Source organism: Larus michahellis, chromosome Z, assembly GCF_964199755.1.
Source record: "Larus michahellis chromosome Z, bLarMic1.1, whole genome shotgun sequence".
In the NCBI taxonomy this organism is placed as follows: domain Eukaryota; kingdom Metazoa; phylum Chordata; class Aves; order Charadriiformes; family Laridae; genus Larus; species Larus michahellis.
This window is the reverse complement of record NC_133930.1, coordinates 1,342,287-1,362,122: the sequence shown is the minus strand read 5'-3', so window position 1 is coordinate 1,362,122 and position 19,836 is coordinate 1,342,287. Positions and strand designations below refer to the sequence as shown.

The 19,836-nt window shown below is 52.7% G+C and overlaps 1 protein-coding gene across 50 annotated transcripts in view; it reads right to left on the bottom strand.

The window, feature by feature from the left end:
* The window catches only part of TCF4 (transcription factor 4), a 237,220-nt gene that overhangs the window by 3,983 nt on the left and 213,401 nt on the right, over positions 1 to 19,836 (bottom strand). For 25 of the 50 annotated variants that reach the window (XM_074571006.1, XM_074571019.1, XM_074571007.1 and 22 more), the window contains 3 exons: positions 17,940 to 18,016; positions 15,485 to 15,688; positions 1,281 to 1,416 (listed from right to left, as the gene is read on the bottom strand). In XM_074571006.1, coding sequence (XP_074427107.1) covers positions 1,281 to 1,416; positions 15,485 to 15,688; positions 17,940 to 18,016 — 417 coding nt within the window. The remainder of the gene's footprint in view (positions 1 to 1,280; positions 1,417 to 15,484; positions 15,689 to 17,939; positions 18,017 to 19,836) is intronic. The other 25 variants (XM_074571018.1, XM_074571038.1, XM_074571017.1 and 22 more) reach the window with 2 other exon arrangements.

Sequence of the window (19,836 nt, the reverse complement as noted above, 5' to 3'; positions counted from 1 at the left end):
TTGAGGTCCAGCTCTGCTCCTCTGCCTTCAGGAACAGATGGGGGTCGGTGTCTGCAAAACATCAGCTACGTCTGAAGGAGTTCTGCGCGCTCACTACCTATTCGCAGACGACATGATCCGCATTTTACAAAGCGGCCAGGGAGCTTGTGACCTTGCCCAGCCCGGCATTTCCAACTGCTAGGTAGCCGTGGGAGGGGACACAGGACACCTGGCTGCTACTCCTGTTCTTCAATCACAACATAACTTTTCCTTCACCTTGAAAAAAATATCATCTTTAATATGCCATTCTCAAAATAATCAAAATACCTCGGCCGCGATGAACGAGCAGGACCTTGTAAGGCACCCTGACAGTTTAGAGTTTAGGCTCTTTCTTCCACGCTTTAACGGGAAGATCCGCTGCCTCTAGGAATAACGACAACCCTTGGGGTCCTCTGGGTTTGGCTACCTCCAGCCCCGCTTTGCAACGACCCTGCAGAGGCATCTGCCAGGCTTCGGCCAGTGCAGCACGTCCCACGAGCCAAGGAGGGGCACGCTCTGCCCGCAGCCAGAACTGGAAAGGTGGTGGAAAATCCACCGGTCTGAGTCTCGCCTTAAGCTCACTGCTTTTTCATCTGTGTCCTGCAGTGTTTCCTTCAACTTCTCTTCTTAAACTTCTTATAGAATCATAGAATTGCCCAGGTTGGGAGGGACCTTTCACGTCATCGAGTCCAACCATCAACCCAACCCTGCCAAGGCCACCACTACCCCACGTCCCTCAGCACCACGTCTGCCCAGCTTTTAAATCCCTCCAGGGACGGCGACTCCACCACTGCCCCGGGCAGCCTCTTCCAATGCTTGATAACCCTGTTGGTGTGAAATTTTTTCCTAATATCCACCCTAAACCTCCCTCGGTGCAACTCGAGGCTGCTTCCTAGGAGAGAGACCGACCCCCCCTTGCTACACCCTCCTTTCAGGCAGTCGTAGGGAGCGAGGAGATCTCCCCTCAGCCTCCTTTAAACTTCTTAAACTTCTTTTCCTTAAACGCTTAAACAGCTTTTTGACATGTGTCTTGCAGTGTTTTCTACACTCTTTAATTTTGCTGCTTAAAGCAAAAATTAAAAAAAAAAAAGGGAGTGTTTCGGGGAGCAGAGCTGAATTAGCAAACGGGCTCTGCCCTGCTGTCCCCGCCATGCCCTGCGCTGCGTCACAGTCCCCAGCATCCCTGGGACCAGAAGCACGGACACCTCCTCCCTCATCCCAGCTGTGTGTCTGGGGATGCTCCGTCCCGGGATGGTACTCACCCCTGTACGGGTCCTGGGGCGGGTTCAAATCCGGGGAGGTGGCGGACTGGACGGGCAGCTGGGGGACCGGGACCTGGTTTGGCACGAGCGAGTGGCTGCCGCGGAGGCTGACCCCGTCCTCGCGATGTGCTCCCACCTGCCGGGGAGAGGAGAGAGGCAGCGGTGAGACCACGGGGTGCCGGACAGATGGGGTGCCGAACAGACGGGGTGCCGGACAGACGGGGTGCTGGACAGACGGGGTGCCGGACAGACAGCTGAGCCCCGTGTCCCGGGGACCCCGGGAGAGGGACGGGGAGATATGGCACTGGGCTGCGTTTCACTAGAGGGCGCAGACAGCCCGTCCAGCCGCACCGCACGCACCGCACACACCGTACACGTTGCACACGCCGTACACACCACGCACACCGCACACGCCGCCCGGGAGGACGCCGCGCCGCGCGCCCCGTGACAAACACGGCAGAGCAGCTCAGGCAGGTAAAACGTCAAATTGTCTCCCAGGGTGCCGCAGCCGAGCACGCCGATTCCTCCCCATCTGTCTTCTATCATGTCCGCCAACAGATCTGACAATTATCTTAATGCCCATATGCTTAATTGTGGGCTTCGCAATTCCCCCATTGCTATCGGAAATCCTGCAGGAATTTCAATTTGGCATTCGACTTCCATCGCGGGGGATCAGATTCGCAGGCCTGCCATTTTTTCCCCCCGTAATGCCAGCTAAGCCTCTGACAGCGGGAGCTGCGGCAGCGAGCGGCGCGGCCCCCGCCACCCCCCCACCCCACCCCCAAACATAATAACGTGTCACCTGCCTTTCCAAAACGAGAAGCCCCCTCCAAATTAGCGCTCGCTGTATTTCATTAACCACCGAGTCCCAAACCCGAAGGGGCACCATCCCTGCCAGCGCCGTGACTCCGGGTAATACACCAATGAAGGTTTTATTAAACACTCCAGCAATGCCATCATCGGAGCTGACAGCGCGGGCGCGATGGAAAGGCAGCCATCCCTTCTGCACAGCTCACCGCCACCGCGGAGCAGGGCTGCTCCTTCGTTAAATTAAGAAGACCGCCAAGAAGAGTTAAGCGTCTGAAGAGCAAAACTGTCAGGAGCTGCAGGAGATTTTGATATAAAAGCCCCCGGAGCAGTAACACCGGCGCTGCTCCTTCACGGCAGCTCCAAGCCGGAGAGGGATGGATGGACGGACAACTACAGGGATGGAAAAGCCACCGCTCCACCTCCTCAGGTGCCTGCATCCCCTCCCGCTCCCGCGCAAAGGGGTGATAAGCCCGGCGGAGAACTGTAAATCGCTCTTTATTCTCAAAAAAGTAAGTACTTGGATAAAAAAAGATGGAGGGATGTTTCTAATCAGACTTACAAGATAATATGGGATAATTGTTACCAGCAAGTCGAGACCGCAGTGAGAAAGATAAAAGGGAATCCTGCCAAGGGGAACTTGAGAAAATCTTTCACTACTAGACGAAATGCAAATAACCGAAAGCTAGTGTAAAATAGCAGAGACAAAAACTCTCTCCTTGTTGAGACATTCTAATTTTTAAAACATGAGGTACTAAGAAAAGACCGAAACGGGCGTTATTTGGCTTTAAGGGAGACTGAGTTGTTACAGCGCGCCTGGAGCTCGCAGTCCTTCCTGAAACCTCAACGGAGAAAAAGCAGTAAAATCCCCATGACATCCTTCTGAGGGGAAAAAGTGTTTTTTTCCCCACGCCTATGAAAGAAAACACCAAGTGAAGCAGGCTGTCCTTCTCCATCCCCAGAGACACCCTGGCTCAGCTGGACACGACCTTGGGCAACGCAGCCTAGCTTGGGCGCTGGACCTGACGCCAACGCTGGCCCCATCGTGAGCAGGGCTTTCATCCCTTCCTCCTTTATCCACTTCCACAAATCCCCTCCAACATACATTTTTCTACGAAAGACAAAAACCATTTCGTTTCGAGGTCGATAAAGACAAAGAAACATGTGACACCACTTCTGGTGGGTGAGTCACCACCACCCTTGGAGCAGAGCTCCGGAGAGCGGCTGGAAGCCATAAAGGGGCTGTGACAGAGGCCACGGCTCGCTCTGCGTCCCTCCCCTTTCCTGCCAGCTTCCCTGGGCTCCATCCCCGACCTGTGCAGACAGACAGACCCCGAGACAGCACGAATCTCATCCCACTCCTGCCCCGGAGCAGCCACCTCCTCCCCCGGACCACCTCCGTAATGCGGCTACGGGAGGTGCCTCCAGTTGGGTGGTCCAGCTTGAAGAGGGACAACCCGGCTATCTTGATTATTTGGCCTAAATTCTTGACAATACCTCTTGTTTTATCGTGTCAAGAAGCAGACCTGCTAATAATTGAAAGCTCACGATTTGGAGGATTTTGAAACTGAAGTGTTGAATTCAGATGCAAAAAAAAAAAAAGATGCCACAAAGACACCACCACTTCACTGTTGACATACCGATGTAAAGTTTTATGTACATTTTAAAAATTGGTTCCAATGAAAAAAAAAGATTCCCTCACATTTCCTCTCCTTTAGGTTCTCAAGAGATCTGGAGAGTCACCACTTATGTTATGTCTCACAACTGAACGATCAATTCAATGCCCCATCCCTGGAGGGGTTCAAGGCCAGGTTGGCCGGGGCTTGGAGCAACCTGGGCTGGTGGGAGGTGTCCCTGCCCATGGAAGAGTGTTGGGACCGGATGATCTTTAAGGTCCCTCCCAACCCAAATCATTCTGTGATTCTATAAAAACTCTCTCTTCTCTTTTACAACCCACTAGGTGATCAATCTCACTTGTTGAGATTTGCAGCGTCTTCTCCTGCCAACTGGCAAATTCCAACCTATGGCCACCCCTACACGAAACAACCCCCATTTCTTATCCACTCTGCTTGACTCCAGGCCCATTTTCCCCTCTCTCCAGGGGGAGGCCGGCATCCCGAGATGGGATGGAGCTCAGGCTCCCAGCCCCGATCCTCCCCGGGCCACAGCGAGGGGGCTGCTCCAAAACACCGACACTTTCCACCTCTACGGCCACACAAACCAGCACCTTGCAACGGCCTTGCCAGAGCGTGTTTTCCTGGATAATTTATTTCTCCAGTTTCAATCGCCTGCAAGAAGATTCGGGCGGCCCCATCGCTTCGTTACCCACACAGAGCGTGTTTTCTGAGACACAGGAAGACTCCAACCCTACCAGGCCACAAACACACACCTTTGTGTGTGTGCGCGTAGGTGCGCACACGTGTATCTATAGTGAAAGATCAAAACCAGCCCACACCAAGCGGTCCCACAAGTAGAGGACTCCAGGGGCTGGCTGTCACCACGCCACCGCGTCTCCCCCACTGTGGGATGCCCTGTCCCACCTGGGCACCCAAACGCCCGCTTTTACAGCAAACCCCAGGCCTCAAGACTTCTAAATTACACCAACCATTTACTTTTCTCCTTTAACCACCATCAGCTGCTTTCAGCAGGAACCCCGGACCTTCAAGAGCACCAAACGCGGCTGACACCCGCCGTCTGCCAGGGGATGCAGGGATGCGACACTCTGGAATAAAGCCCACGCGTACAAGGCGGGAGGGACCGAAAGCAGCCACGCCGGCGAGCTCGGGGACCAGGGACACGGGGGACGCTGCGTTTTCTGTCCCCCCGCCCCTTCCCCTCCGCAGCCAGCAGTGCCACCGGTTTGTCTGTTATACAAACAACAGCTCTGCCCCGAGGTGGAGCGCAGATAGGAATCATTGCCCCCAGCCCGGGAGCGTAGATTATAAATAATACTTATCTTTAGAGAATCAAACTCGCTTTGAAGTTCTATTAATATTTTATTTATTTCCATCTCTTTAAACAGCCCCCTACCGCAGCGCTCGGCAGACTGGAGTGGGGAAAAACAAAACAACCAAAAAACCAACAAAGAACAAATCCTAAAATGTGGATGGGAGGTACAGGCAGGTTCTGCTGCTGATGTGCAAATCTCTGCCTTCACTGCCCCTTCGCAACCGCCACGGCGGGCACAGGCGGGCACCCAGGCAGACCTGGGCACCCTCACGTGGGAACTCCACTCCGCTTGAGACAATGCAGCAAAGGGAAAAACCACGAGAAGCCCCAGGCCTCCAGGCTTTTTTTTTTTTTTTTGCTATTAAGGTTAAAAAGGTTTTTGAAAGAGAAATAAATACCGGTGCAGAAAAGGCTGATCAAAACCGTTCTGTGCAGGTCTCTTTGGAGGCACGCACCTCCCTGAGGGACACAGCACAAAAACCTGGACAGACGATGCCTGAATTCACACTTGCATTAGCCTTTTATAGCATTTTGAAAACTTCAACAGCTGGAAGAAGGCTAGACCTCATCTCCTCCTACCTTTGCGTTTTCATTTTTATATACGATAACAGGTACTCAGCACAAACGTCAGGTTTTTCTGGCTACGCTCGTCTATCTGTCCCAGGTTCTCTGCACTATCTGTACATCCATCATGAAGAGGAAGGTGTTTAAAAACAAATACATGGAAATTAATTCTTGAATACTCAGCATTTCACGACGGAGATGTAAACCTGTAGTTAACCCAGATAAAGAAGGCGATGCTGGGATGCTGGAAAAGAACTCCCAGTTTCACCTTTGTCCCACAAAGTGAGTTTTTCTTCCTTTTTTAAAAAGTAACTACTCTGCTAAGATGCTTGTTTCATCGCCGTCAAGATGTACTGCACTGAATTTGGCAGTTTTTCAATCCTTATGAAGATTAGCCCCCCCGAAGGGGTGTCCCCCGAGCAGGCTGGTGGCCCCAGCCATCCCTTGCTGCTCCAGGCCGGGGGCACAGTGCAGCTGGGACATGGGGCAGCGGGAGGCTGGGGACAGGCTCGCGCCTGCCCTTCACACAGAGCAATCTAGGATGTTCCTCTGGGAGGAGAGGTTCCCCAGCTCCCTCTTGAAGACGTGTAAATCACCCCCCCAGAAATGAAACCCTGATCTCCAAATGTGCCTTCCCAGCCACTGCCACGGGGCCACGAGGAATGGGGGCCAGGAGGAATGAGGGTCCAGGAGGAATGGGGGTCCAGGAGGAACTGGGGGGGCAGGAGGAACAGGGTCCAGGAGGAACAGGGCAGCAGGAGGAACGGAGGTCCAGGAGTCCAGGAGGAGCTGGGAGCAGGAGGAACACAGTCCAGGAGAAACGGAGGTCCAGGAGGAATGGGGAGGTCAGGAGGAGCCGGGTCCAGGAGGAATGGGGTCCAGGAGGAAGAGGGGGACAGGAAGAATGGGCCGCTAGGAGGAATGGGGCTCCGGGAGGAACAGGACTCCAGGAAGAACAGGGGGGCAGGAGGAATGGGGGTCCAGGAAGAACAGAGGTCCAAGAGAAATGGGATCCAGGAGAAATGGGGGTCCAGGAGGAACGAGGGGCCAGGAGGAACGGGGGCCAGGGCCCCAGCGACACCCCCCGCATCCCCCAGCTGTGTGTGCCCCAGCACACGTGGGGCCACCTGCCACTACGGAGAGAGCAGGAAGATGCTCAGTTCTCAGCAAACACAAAGAGAAAACGTGTCTGCCCCGTGATCAGCCCCCCGCTGACGCGGAAACCTCTTCTGCTGCCTCTGACCTGTCCCCTCCCCGTGAAATCCCAACGGCACCCGGCAGCCCCGAAGCACCGCGTTTTGTTTGGAATGACCTGGGATTCTCCCTCTCTCTCCATGGCACGTGTATGAGGACGGAAAGCTCAGGAGTGAATCCTGAGCCGGGGTAAGAAACGCTCCTACCAACATTCCTTTGATTGCTCACAGCTGGGCATTTGAAGCCGGGGCAAGGTACGGAGCAGACATAAGCTGTAAAACACGGGGAATAAGGTTTCCCATGAAGTTCTGAGTGTTGCACCCCTTTCCTTATGGTTAACCCCTCCCGTGCCGAGAGGCGACCTTCGCACGCACGGTTAATTTTCTAAATACAAAGGCAAAACTATCACCTAGAGCCTGGGTCACGGTTGGGAGGAGATTATTCCCGACTTGCCAATATCACGAACAAACGCAACAAGCAACATGCTTTGTCCTTTTAAAAATGATGACCTTGTGTTATCCAATTAGATAAATAAAAACACACGGCAGGGAAGTTGTAAGGTGATGCATGTTAACATGTGTTCAATATTGTCAGAATTTATAAGTCTGACAGAAAGCAGATTTGTGCAAAGCCCTTATAAACCTCCAGCGCTATATTAAAAAGGGAACAGCGCAGGGCACTCCGGCACAAATGGTCTCTCACTGTATGTGTGTATTATTGGTCCAAATTATTCACTCTTATTTAACTGCACCGAAGCCTTTCATCTCCATGCTATACAATAATAGTTTCCATATGACCGGTGGCTCAGCTATAAATAAGATCAAAAGCAAAAGAAAGGATTTAATAAAAAAAAAAAAAGAAAAAAAAAAAGAAAAAAAAGAAGACATTAAGAGTGGCATTAAATCAGGAAAAAAAGCAAAGTTCACATATTTTTTCTGCAGAAAAGAAGTAGTGCTGAGTACTAAGCAGCTCGCCAAATATCTTATGAAAGGGCCGTTTGCGAGCCAGTTGTATGCAAAAGCCATTTGAACGGAGCTGGAAGTGGCAAAGCCGGACTTTGCCGTTCAAAGGAAGGGGAAAGAGGAAAACAAGCGGCAGTGCCACGTCTCCCTGCGAGGCCGGGCGAGCGGCTCCGCGCGGCATCCCCGGTGCCCGCCAGGTGGGAAGAGCCCGGTGCCGGCCCCGTCCCTCCCGCTCCGCTCCCCGCCGCCCTCCTTCAGCATCCCGCCCTCCCCCGGGGAGCAGGGACCACCATGGCCCCCCGCCGGCCATAATTCCGCCCGAGCTCTCCCTACTTTGCTTTCCCAAGGATTTTAAGGGAAACCAAGCGGTTGCCGCCTATTCTGGAGAGAAGTGGGTTGCCACGGCCGTCGGAGGGAAGTCACCGAAATAATCCCCGCGTTTTCCTTCCAACAGAGATGATTATTCATTTAAGCATTGGCTAAATCTGGAGATATAAAGGCTCCTAAAGTACAGGATTAAGAATATTAACTCTTCTTCACCGAAAGGCTGGGGAGGGGGGGAACCACGCTGCAAGCACGCTGGGATGCTTTATTTTGGTCCCCAAACTGGGTGACGGGGGTCCCGTCCTGAGCATCGGGAGGCTGAGCATCCTCGCCGCCACCTTCCTCCCCGCACCACCCTCGCCTCCGAAGCTCCCACCCTGCACCAAGTGGCTCCTGGGACATGATCCATCGCCGCCCGGGAGCGCAGCCGCGCCGCAATCAAAGCCGGGAACCCAAATGCGCTGGGGGTTTTAACCACGCGCCTAATTAGCCAGTTAGAAATGAATGGAGCCATTGTGCGAGGACAACGCTTTCCAGAAAAAGGTGTCGTTTAAAGATCGGTCAGCGGTTTCTCTCCCAGTCAAAATGAAGTTTATAGCTCCAAAATAATTTAAAAATATGATAAAGGCTGTAATTGCACGGCATTAGGAATGTCAACCAATTAGGCAGAAAATGGTGCTATAGAAAAACCCGACGCTGGTGCCCGTTATGTCAGATTTCATTCCAGTAAGGTCATTCTGTCCAGTTTTTTTAAATTTATATTATACCTGCTAACTCAAAAACACAGTCAGGCAAAACAAACCACAGACCCAGCGGCTACAACTGCGCTAAAAATGAAGAAGAGAAAAAAGACGGTACGACAAAACGGCAAAAGCCAAGTTTTGCCTTTTAAACAACGCCAAGTCGCTCGACTCTTTTTGTTTATGTTCGAATGACATAACTGAATTACTTCATGAGCTGCTACTTTTAATTCCTAGGGGTGGAAAATTCCATAAGTTAATTTAATGTGGATGTGAAAAAAAAATACACGCGAACACGCTCTCTTCCTGTGGGCCCTGGTGCGAAGCATGCAGGCTGGCTGCTGGGCTTCTAAGCACAACCTTCAAAATAACGTATAATGTTTCTGGTTTATAATGATTTTCAGCCATACCTTGGCGCAACGCTACAGAAGGAACGTGCGTCTTCCGAGATTATGGTGCAAAAGTTAGCATTTTGCTGTTTTCTGCCCCTCTGTTTGAAACGTTAGGAGAAAAGCCCCGCGATCCGCGTAACCTCTGAAATAACAGGAACTGCGGAAAGCCAGGAAATTCACAGCTCAAGCTGAAAATATACACTTAGCTCATGCCCTTGAGAGATGGAGACGGGCAGATTAAATCAACCCAAACTCCCAGTTTTGACCCTGCCATGCGACTTCTAAAACTTCGGCCTTGAAGACCCTTACAGAGATAGAAACGTTACTAGCAGCCCACGATTTAAGAAATATCCCGACCTCGAGACCTCCCTGCTGCCCTTCTCCCAGCTGCAGGAGCCGCAACACCGCGGGTGCAGGGGGACGGGCGCCTCCCCCGGCCTTTCCCCGCTAACCCAGTTCGCTGCTAAACTGGTATCAAACGCGCTGCACTGGGAAACGGCGTGAATTAACGCGGGCCGGTTTGCTCACGGCGCGGGGGAAATGAAAAACAGGGCCATCAGCGAATTCCAGGGGGCTGCTAAAAATCAGTAAATGCTTAAACGCTTTCCTTACTGGGCCACTAATAAAAAAAAAAAAAAAAAAAAAAAAAGCAAAAAGCGAGGGAAAGTAAAAATAAGAAATCCCTTTTAAGACGGCCTGTTCCAGCAGAGCGTTCGCGCAGGGAGCAGAGCCCAGCTGTAAAGCTGGCCTGGTTCCACGCAACCCCAGCGCTCCCTTCCCAGCCCAGCAGCAGCCGACCCATCTCCGCCGTATCTGTCTGGGGAGAAGAGGCGCACAGCTGCTGCGAGGGAGAGCAGGCAGGGAGCAGGCAGGGAGAGCGGGCAGGGAGGGCGGGCAGGGAGAGCAGGCAATGGTCAGAGAGCAGGCAGGGAGAGCAGGCAGGGAGAAGGCAGGGAGAGCAGGCAGGAAGAGCGGGCAGGGAGAGCAGGCAGAGAGCAGGCAGGGAGAGCAGGCAGGGAGAAGGCAGGGAGAGCAGGCAGAGAGTGGGCAGGGAGAGCAGGCAGAGAGCGGGCAGGGAGAGCAGGCAATGGCCAGAGAGCAGGCAGGGAGTGCAGGCAAGGATTGTGGGCAGCGGGCAGGGAGAGGGCAGGGAGCTGGCAAGGAGTGGGCAGGGAGAATGAGCAGGGAGGGAGAGCAGGCAGGGAGTGGGCAGGGAGCGGGCAGGGAGCGGGCAGCAGGGAGGGAGCACAGGCAAGGAGAGCAGGCAAGGAGCAGGCAGGGAGTGCAGGCAGCAGGCAGGAAGTGGGCAGGGAGCAGGCAAGGAGTCCAGGCAGCAGGCAGGGAGAGAGGGCAGGGAGAGCAGGCAGGAAGCATGGGCAGCAAGCAACGAGCAGGAGGGAGCAGGCAGAGAGAGCAGGCAATGGGCAGGGAGAGCAGGCAGGGAGAGCAGGCAATGGGCAGGGAGAGCAGGCAGGGAGAGCAGGCAATGGGCAGGGAGCAGGCAGGGATAGCAGGCAGGGATTGCAGGCAGGGGTTGCGGGCAGGGAGAGCAGGCAGGACAGCAGGCAAGGAGTGCAGGCAGGGGTCGCAGGCAGGGGTCGCAGGCAGGGAGTGCGGGCAGAGAGCGGGCAGGGAGAGCACGCAGGGATCGCGGGCAGCGCGCGGAGGTGCGCGGTGGGCACAGCCGCTTCCACCAGCGCTCCCTACAAGCTTCCGGTCCATACCTCCCACTGCTACTTTATTTACTGCAGCTGGCCAGCCTTTTATAGCCTGTTTCATGTATTAAAATTCAAATGTGGAAAACATTACCAGTATCCTCCTTGAGTTTTTTTTTTTTTCTAGTTTTTTTTTTTTTTTTTAAATTTTTTCCCCCTTCAACTTCCTTTTCAGCGTGGAATGTATCAAATGGTCAAAGGCTAACTTCAGACTGACTCCACTCAAAAGCTATTTCCTTTGTTCTTATGTTTTTCCTTCAAAATTCATACCAGTTTTCCAAAAAGAAATTATCGGGCCCGGCTCTTTCACCCCAGTTACGGTTTCAGACAGTGAGTAATGCTGCCGGGGAAGGCGGCAGGCGCTGGCTTTGCAGAGGAACGTCCCCGTCTCCCAAAGCATCCCAACTCTCCGGCTCCCTCACCTTGTTCTCACCGGACATTTAATTTAGCCCAGGTCCCAACAAAACCCCTCCGACCCCATCGCTCGGCGCTTCCCCTGAAAAAAACAAGTGCCTCCATATTCCTAAAAATACAAAGGCGTTTTTTTAAGACGCGCGACACCGGCGCTTCCATTTCTCATTGTTGCTGCTTTTTTTTTTTTTCTTTTTTTTTTCTGTTTCAAGCTAACTTCACCTACATCTGGTATTTAAGCGAGGAGCGCATATTTCTGGAACAAACCGTCTCTGAAGTGATGCCCTGGGTGCATGTTGCATCAGTTTCACATATGCAAAGCGAACAAAGCTACAAAAATTAAACTCTTTTCTCTTGATTGAGAGCAGATATGCAGAAACAGTTGTAAGTCACAGATCTGGCTTTTAATAAAGCCAGATTTCTTCATTAAAAGCAGTATTGTTTAAACACTGGAGGAAAAAATAGCTTTGTACAAACTCAAATCTTAGATTATATGTATCCCAAGTGTATTTAACATATTACCTGAGGCCAAGCTAAATTACAATCTAGAATTTCCTTTTGTGAATTCTCAGCAACTGCCACAGAGAGCAAAACAATGTCTGGTTCATGCTAATTTTATTGGGGAAGGGGAGAGGAGATGGATTTCACTGAGCTGCTGAAAAAGCATCTTTTTACCTCTCGGAGCCTTTCGCCAGACCATTTGCAGTTAACGCTTCGCTTTTCTTTTCTCGAAGCTGCGAACGGCGCAGGCTCGGTTGTGGCTTTTAATGATATTTTCCCCGCGACAGAGTCGCTTTTAGCCACGTTTCGTTTAACGAGGAGCAGCGCCTGTCACAAAGCTGCCCTAATAAAGAACCCTCCCCCTTATTTTCCTTTCTCAGGTGCTTAATTTCAGCAGTTGATGTTACATTTTACTAACCCGAAGCAAGAGAAACCATGGGGAAATAGTTTAGGGCACCGTACGCGGGCAAGTTTGAAGGGGAAGACTGTTTGGTCAAGGACAGCTGGGGCAGGATACCTGGAAAAACCAGCTTTTTCTTGCAGGGGGCAAGCGGGAGATATTTTAAAATATCTGGGATATTCTAATTTCCGTAGGAGATGGCAGAGCTCAGCTCTGAAGGCTCTGGATGGTGCTCAGCACTCAAGCTGAGACACAAACCCCTGCCCTTGGCCGGAGCTGGAGCGTGCCGAGGGCTGCGGAGCCCTTCCCGAGGTGGGATGGAGAGTGGCCACCAGCCCCTGGCTTGGCTCGACCCCCCCCAGGCTGGACCAGCCGCCTGAGCATCACCCCAGCATCGCCCCAGCCTGGGGAACGGCCCTGCCAGATAAAGCCCCGCTCTCAGCACCGCCCCAGCCTCATTAGTTTATAATCACCTATCCCGCTATCCCGACAGCGCCGAGCATCCCCGGCGCTCAGGCGGGGAACGCGGTAATTATCAAATAATTGGCCACCAGAAGAAGCTCCTTCCTTCCCCATGCAGTTGCCTCACACTCGGGCATCAAAGTTTTTCTTTCTTTCTTTTTTTCTTCCCTTGCGGGGAAAAAAAAAAAAAAAAAAAGGAGGAATCCTGTCTGAATCCCGTCAAATAAAACTCTAAATGTTTGCATTTTCCATATGATGTCTAATCCTATTTGGAATGCTTCTGAACATTTGGCCTTGATTACATCTTGGAGCAATGAATTTCACAGGTCATTGTGCGTTGAATAAAAAGTATTTCTTTTTGTCAGGTTCACTGAATGTCCCCTTGTTCTTTAATTATAAGGCAGGATGAATAGGAGCGCGAGATTTACCTTCTCTATGCTGTCCATTATTCCACGTACCTCTATTATGGCTCCACTTATTCATCCCCTTTCTAAACAAAATCACCGCAATCTGTTCAACCTCCCTTCACACGAAAATCCTTCCGTGCTTGCAATCATTCCCGCTGTTTGTCCCCGAACTCCTCCTAATTCCACTACACGTTTTTGAGCTCGGCAAACCAAAACAGAACACAGCTCCAGGGAAGGCGTACACACACGTATGGATATTTAAATACAAACCCAGGGCGCATACGGCCACTCCACTGGTTCTGGTGTCCTTTCGCATGTCCCTTTTCAACTCAATGGGCTTTGAGTCTTTTTTTTTTTTGGGGGGGGGGATTCTTGCACACTGAGGAGAAATTTCCACGCGACTCTAGCGGAGGCATACGCTCTCCTCCCTATATGTATATGGTTAATTGAAATTCTTTCTCCTAATCTGCCCTGCCTTGCCCTTGGCCTGTGGGCTGAGCCGGGGATCAAGCCTAGTCCCCCCCAGCGCCGCGCAGCAGCGCACTGGCCACCGATCTGTCGGGTCCCTTGCTCTTTCCACATATTTTCCCCTCGTCTTAATTAACCTAAATAGCTCCAACCATGCGAAAATACTGCCCCATAACTCCTTGTTCCCTCCCTCCATTCCACGTGTGAGTACGCAACTCTATTTCGGGCATGAAATTTGGAAGTATAAAGCCGAATGCCTTTTAATCCTGTTGAAAATCGCGCTGGTTTAGTTCAGCAACTTCGCCGCTTCCTAACTGAGAATTGCTGTTTCTCAGGTCCTCTATTTTTTCACTAACTTCTGCCGAGCGACTTCAAGATTTCTGTAGGCTGTAGAGGGTTTTCCTTATTATTTTTCTGACGTATTAAAAAAGGATGGAAGAGACGTGCTTTTCCTTTGCAAGGGAGAAAGCGACTGCAAAATATTGCCTTTGCGAAGCGCAAGATGCCTGTCCTGCAGACCTGAGCGGTGCGTGTGATGACAGACCTGACCCCACGGGTGTTTGCGACACCCCGCTTACAGCAACAAACTCCCGAGGAGGTCAGGAGCCCGAGGAGGGTCCACGGGGCCAGGCTTCTGTGTGCCACCTACTTCCCGTTGGAGAAGGGTCACGTAATCCGGAGGGAAACACAGGTCACGGTGAGCGCACGCAGCTCTAACTCCGAACCACTGCCTCCCCTCAAAATTAAGGATGTGTTTAAAAGGAGGGGATTACCACCTCCCGTTCCTTCACCCTTCTCCAGCCCTGCACGCCAAAACCACGCCTTACACTAAAAAGCGAGCGGTAGGTCCTGATGACACGCGACGCTACCGAAATCTTTTTGAAAGCAAATAAAAAAAGTAAAAGCATTTCAAGACCTGGGTAAGGGCAGTGATTTCATGTTCACCTGGCCTGGAAATCAAAGAATAAATGAACCCCCGAAGATTTCACACCCCCTCGTGCCCTGTGCCATACGCGTACAAGCACACAGAGTCATAGAATGGTTTGGGGGGCACGGGAGCTTAAAGCCCCCCCAGTGCCACCCCCTGCCCTGGGCAGGGACACCTCCCACCAGCCCAGGTTGCTCCAAGCCCCGGCCAACCTGGCCTTGAACCCCTCCAGGGATGGGGCAGCCACAGCTTCTCTGGGCAACCTGGGCCAGGGGCTCACCACCCTCACAGCAAACAATTTCTTCCTCAGAGCTCATCTCAATCTCCCCTCTTCCAGTTTAAAGCCGTTCCCCCTCGTCCCATGGCTCCCCTCCCTGCTCCAGAGTCCCTCCCCAGCTCTCCTGGAGCCCCTTGAGGGACTGGAAGGCAGCTTCTGTGCACATGGTGTGAGAAGGGTGAAATGGGGCTGTGTCGCTGGTCCCCAACGTGCAGCCACGCGAACGGCCCCTGGAAAGGCGCAGGAGAGCCCGACCCCACTGGTGTGTGCCTGCCCCGCTGCCGTGGGGCTGCTGCTCCCCACCCCCCAGCGGTGCCTGCCAGTGACTTCTTGGTGCCCCCGTGCCCCCAGCCAAGCCAGGCTACGTCAGCCAGGATGGTTAACGAGGGCGGACGCAGAGCCGAGGGCTTGGTACCGGTGACAGGCGTGGTGCCAGCTGAGCTGAGGGGACAGGAGGGAACAAGCAGAGACGGGCGCATGTACCGCCATTGGAGCGAAACGCGCGTACACACACCTGCAGTACAACGGCTGACACCTCCACCCTGCGCCAAGGCACGGCAGCGTCGCTCCCTCCATGAAAACGCACACGTGCATCCCATCTCTGAGCAGCTGCAAACCCCTGCCGACCCTCGCACCCATCCATCCCCCTCCCCGCGCCCATGGACTGGGTTGGTTTTTCACCCCGGCGAGTCCCGTGGCTTACCATGAGTGAGTGCCGGTTGGCGGAGAGCAGGCCGGTGCCGTAGCCAGAGCCCAGCCCAGCCATGGCTCCGTTGTGCGACGGCCCTATCAAGCCGTGCATGTCGGCGTGGCCCCCCGGCATGGCGGTGGCGGGCCCCACCGCGTGGTTGCGCAGGACGTGGATGGCGTCGTCCAGTCTCTCCAGGCGGTCCTCGATCCGGCTTTGCTGTTGGCGTGCGAGAAACAAAGCGGGAAGAGCATCAGCAGGCGCGCAGGGATGCCCAGCGCCGGGCACGGGGCGCTGCTGCCGGTGGGCATGGGGCGCGCGGGGGCACGGTCACTGACAGCCAGTCCTTCCTTCTCAACCCCTTGGTGTATTTTTTGTTGGTTTTGGCGCTTTTTTTTTGGTTGGTTTTTTTTTTAATTTTTTTTTTTTTTGGAAAGGAGCGGTTTTGTTTCCCTAGGGCAATGTTTAGAGTAGCGTTGCGGGGAAGGAGAGAGCATGGTTAACACGAGTACAGCTTTGATTTTCATGGGCAAAACAGGTTCAATGATTCCTCATGAACATAATCATTACAGTACATATGTTGCCCTCTATGTCTTTGAAAAGTTTTAGTGATTACTTAAAAAAAAAAAAATAATAATAAAAAAATAATAAAAAAAAAAGAAGTAAAAGTAAAGAAACAAATACACCTCTAATCGTAATCAGTCTCTGACCGGGATTTTCCTCCCCCCATCTAATCCCAGGATCACACACAAAGAGAGAAAGAGAAACTACCAGCTCCTGAGGTCCCTCGCTGCTGGGGGGGATTTTTTTCCCTACGGATATGCATCCTGGAATTGCTTTTTGTCACTGGTAAAAACAGCCATAAATCCTCTTCCCTAGCTGGAAGGCTCTTCCCTAGCTTACGGCTGGTGAGCAACGTGGCAGCGATGAGCAGCCGGGGACCGAGGGGTGCAGGGCCGCTCCGACCCCCCCGCTTGCAATGCCATGGGGGTCCTGATGGCCACGTGCCCGGAAAGGATGGGCCCTTGCCTCCCACTTCTTCCATCATCCTAAACACCAGCCCACCCACCCACGACCCTGGGGAGAGCCTTCGGGGACCCCGAAGCTACTGCCCCCCAACACCGTGCTCCTGCTGAGCCAAAAAACACCCCCCCCCCCCGAGGGGTGCCGCTGGCAGGCGAGGAGGAGGAAGGAGGAGAAGCCACGGGCTGAAGGGAATAACAACCTCGAGGCTTCAGCCTGCCTGCACCACGGGCTGCTCCACGAAAGGAGGGACCCGTGTCTGCGTGCCATGCTCCGGGGACAACCCACGGCGGGAGCCGCTGCTCACCAAACCCCCCCGCAGGCCCTGCTCTGCCTCCCCCAGGCCCCACCACTGGCCTCGGCCATCCCCAGCGAAGCTGAAGCCTTTGCTCGTGAATAAAACACGAAAGGGGGAAGCTCACAGGGCAGCCCCCAAGCACGGGGAACCTCGGCTGCAAAAATAATTAGGCAGAGCTTATGGATCTCTCCAGCAATTCTCTTAACCAAGCCAATGCTCTCCGCAAACCAAGCTCACTAAAAAACCTCCGGAAGACAGACAGCCTAGAAAATATCGCAATCATGAGAGGGACTGCTGTATCGGGGCGGATGAAACGGTCCGTGCTAATTCCTGGCTCTGGCAAACACCTAACGAAGCCAAGGGGACTGCTGCGTCGCCCCGTACTAGGGGGGCCGAACGCTGTGTCCTCGGGAATTACCCGATTACTTCTTTTTTAAGGAAACTTTTAAGTTCTAGCCCTATTTATTTTACACCCAACAACACATCGGGTGTTTCACACCAATCAGTGAAACCCCCTCGACTTCCAACTGAGAGCAACAACCCACCGGGAAGAGGGAGACAGAGGACATTGGACTCTCTACAGTCCTTCCCTGTCCTGTCGTGCTCTTGGCCAGCTCCATCTCTTTCTCTTTCCATTGGGCAAGATAACAAATCTTACTGACATCCCTTTAACACAAGCGTTTAGGACCAGCTCGGCCTGGCGAGCTCATCCCACCGGCTTGTCCCGGAGGGAGGACTCCTGACCATCGCTGCCGCACGGGCCGCACTCCTCCCTCCCTCGCTCCGTGGGACTGATGGACGCGTCGTCCTGCGTGACGGCCACCGCACCTTCCTACTCCCGTTTCCTCCTCAATCTATTCCATCTGCCTGCTCATCCTCCCCTCCTTTCGTGGTCCTGGCTCCCCTTTCCAGTAGATTCCAGCACCGCATCCCCTGTCAAACAGGAGACCCTGGCCAGCAGCATCTCCAACCGCATCACGTATCTACAGCGCGGGGCCCCCCAGGAGACAAATTTAGAGGTGGCAAACTCAAGTCCGAGGGCATAGCGGTCACTAACGAAATGAAAACCTGTGTGAGAAGAATGGATGAGAAATGGAAAGAACAGCAAGTAAAATACTGAGGCAGAGGAGGTCACTAATCAAAACATACCAAAGAGTGTAAGGGACCTTCATAATTGGGAGATGATGACGCTTGACCTCCATTTCTAGACCAAACAGCTGTGCCTGCTAATAGTAAAATTGGAATTACCATTAGAACTATGCAAACAAAAATGTCTTTCAAACTTTTTGGACAGTTTTGTAGACATGTAAATGCCGTATTCCAGATAGACTATAGAGCAGACATATGGAGAACTTCCAAAATACACAGGGGTAGGGGGGGCGGGGGGGGGAAAAAAAGAAAAAAAAAGGTATTTTGTAGCAAAGCACGTAGATGCAGGCCACAAAGTTCCCCCAGGCTGCTCCTCGGCATAGAGGGCTGCATTCATTCCCTCGGCAGCTGGAGCTGCGAGAGGCTCCGGGAGATGGGGACGTCTCGGCGGTGGAAGGAGCAGCAGCGCTGCGGGGCGGCTGGAGCCCGGCACAGAGCAGCCCATTTCTCCCAGCCTTCCTTCCAGACACACTCAGTGCCACCGGTTACGTCAGCCCACCAGCAATTTGACAAAATCTTTAACAAAAAAAAAAAAAAAAAAAAAAAAAAAAAGGTCAGTAAAAGCACTGCACACGACATTTCACGTATACACTGATAAGGTTTGCGCTCTCTTTGGGCGGATTATTTGGTTTGGCCTGGTAAAACCGCCAAAGGTCCGACCAAAAACCTTCTGCTTTGTATCCACTGCTCTAAATCTGTTCCTGCTGCTGGGGGAAAAAAAAACGCCGGTCTCCAGCAGCATTTTCTAAGGAAAAAATTGCCCCTGTGAAAGAGGCAAACATGGGGAAAAGAAGGGTTTTTTTCCAAGTATTTTCCCAACAGCTTTTTTTTATATATATATATATATATAGCACAAGGCTTAGACAATTTATAATGTTCTTTTGAATGAATGATCTGCTCCATGATCTCATAAAACAGGGTTAAGAATTTGAGATGGAAATATTAGGATTTTAATCTCACTGTCTACACTGGCATTCGCTTGGGCTGAGACAGGCCAGGGTGGAACTCATGGCAATTTTTTTTTGGGCTCTCGCAGTTAAGATGTTTTTTTCCTCATAAAAGTCAAAAATTATGTCAGTTCTAATTAAAACTTAAATCTTCCCTTTTCTGGTCCCCGTGGAGCTTTTGGTTGAGGTTTTGCTACGGCACTGACTGCAGCAATGAGCAGCAATCTTTTACTTTCGATATCATTTTTAACCAGCCCTCGATATCCTTGAGGGAAAGCGTTTTGCATGCTAAAGACCCTCAGCTCTTATTTAAGTGCACTTATATTCCTTATTTTTATTTATTTGGAGACTGGGTTCTCCCTGTTTACCCAGTAGAGCCTGCGGAAAGCAACGCAGCCCGGATTAGCATGGGATTTTCCCCTCGCTGGGAGAAGGGCAGCCCCAGTGCCACGGGGTGCTACATCTTGGGGTAAGTCCAGGCAAAATAAGGGCAGAAAGGCCTTTTCCGAGATAAACACCCCCCCCACCCAAGCTGTGACAGGCCAGCTGGTCTCTCTGTCCCCCATCCCCTGCTGGGGGTGGCTTTGTGGGGACATTTGTTGACTGGATGTCACCCCAATGTTACATGTTCCATCACAGCAGGTGAGCGTGATGGAGGTGGACGTGGCGACCTCCTGGACCTTGTCCTGCTGCCAGCTACCACCAGCTTCTCCCCAGCCTTCCTTCCAAAAGGGTCTCAGCACCCTAGAGCTGCCACTGGGTCTACGTCTCTGGGGCTGGGCCACCAGAAGCCCAGGAGCTCCCTCCATCTCTGTCGTGCAACTCGTGGAGAACCAGGGATGGATCCCACCTCGCCAGCACTGCCCTACGGAAACTCCTTGGCTGCCTTTTAGGATGCCCGGGGAGGTTAACGGGATCCAGGGCTCATGCCCAAAGGAGAGGAGACCGAG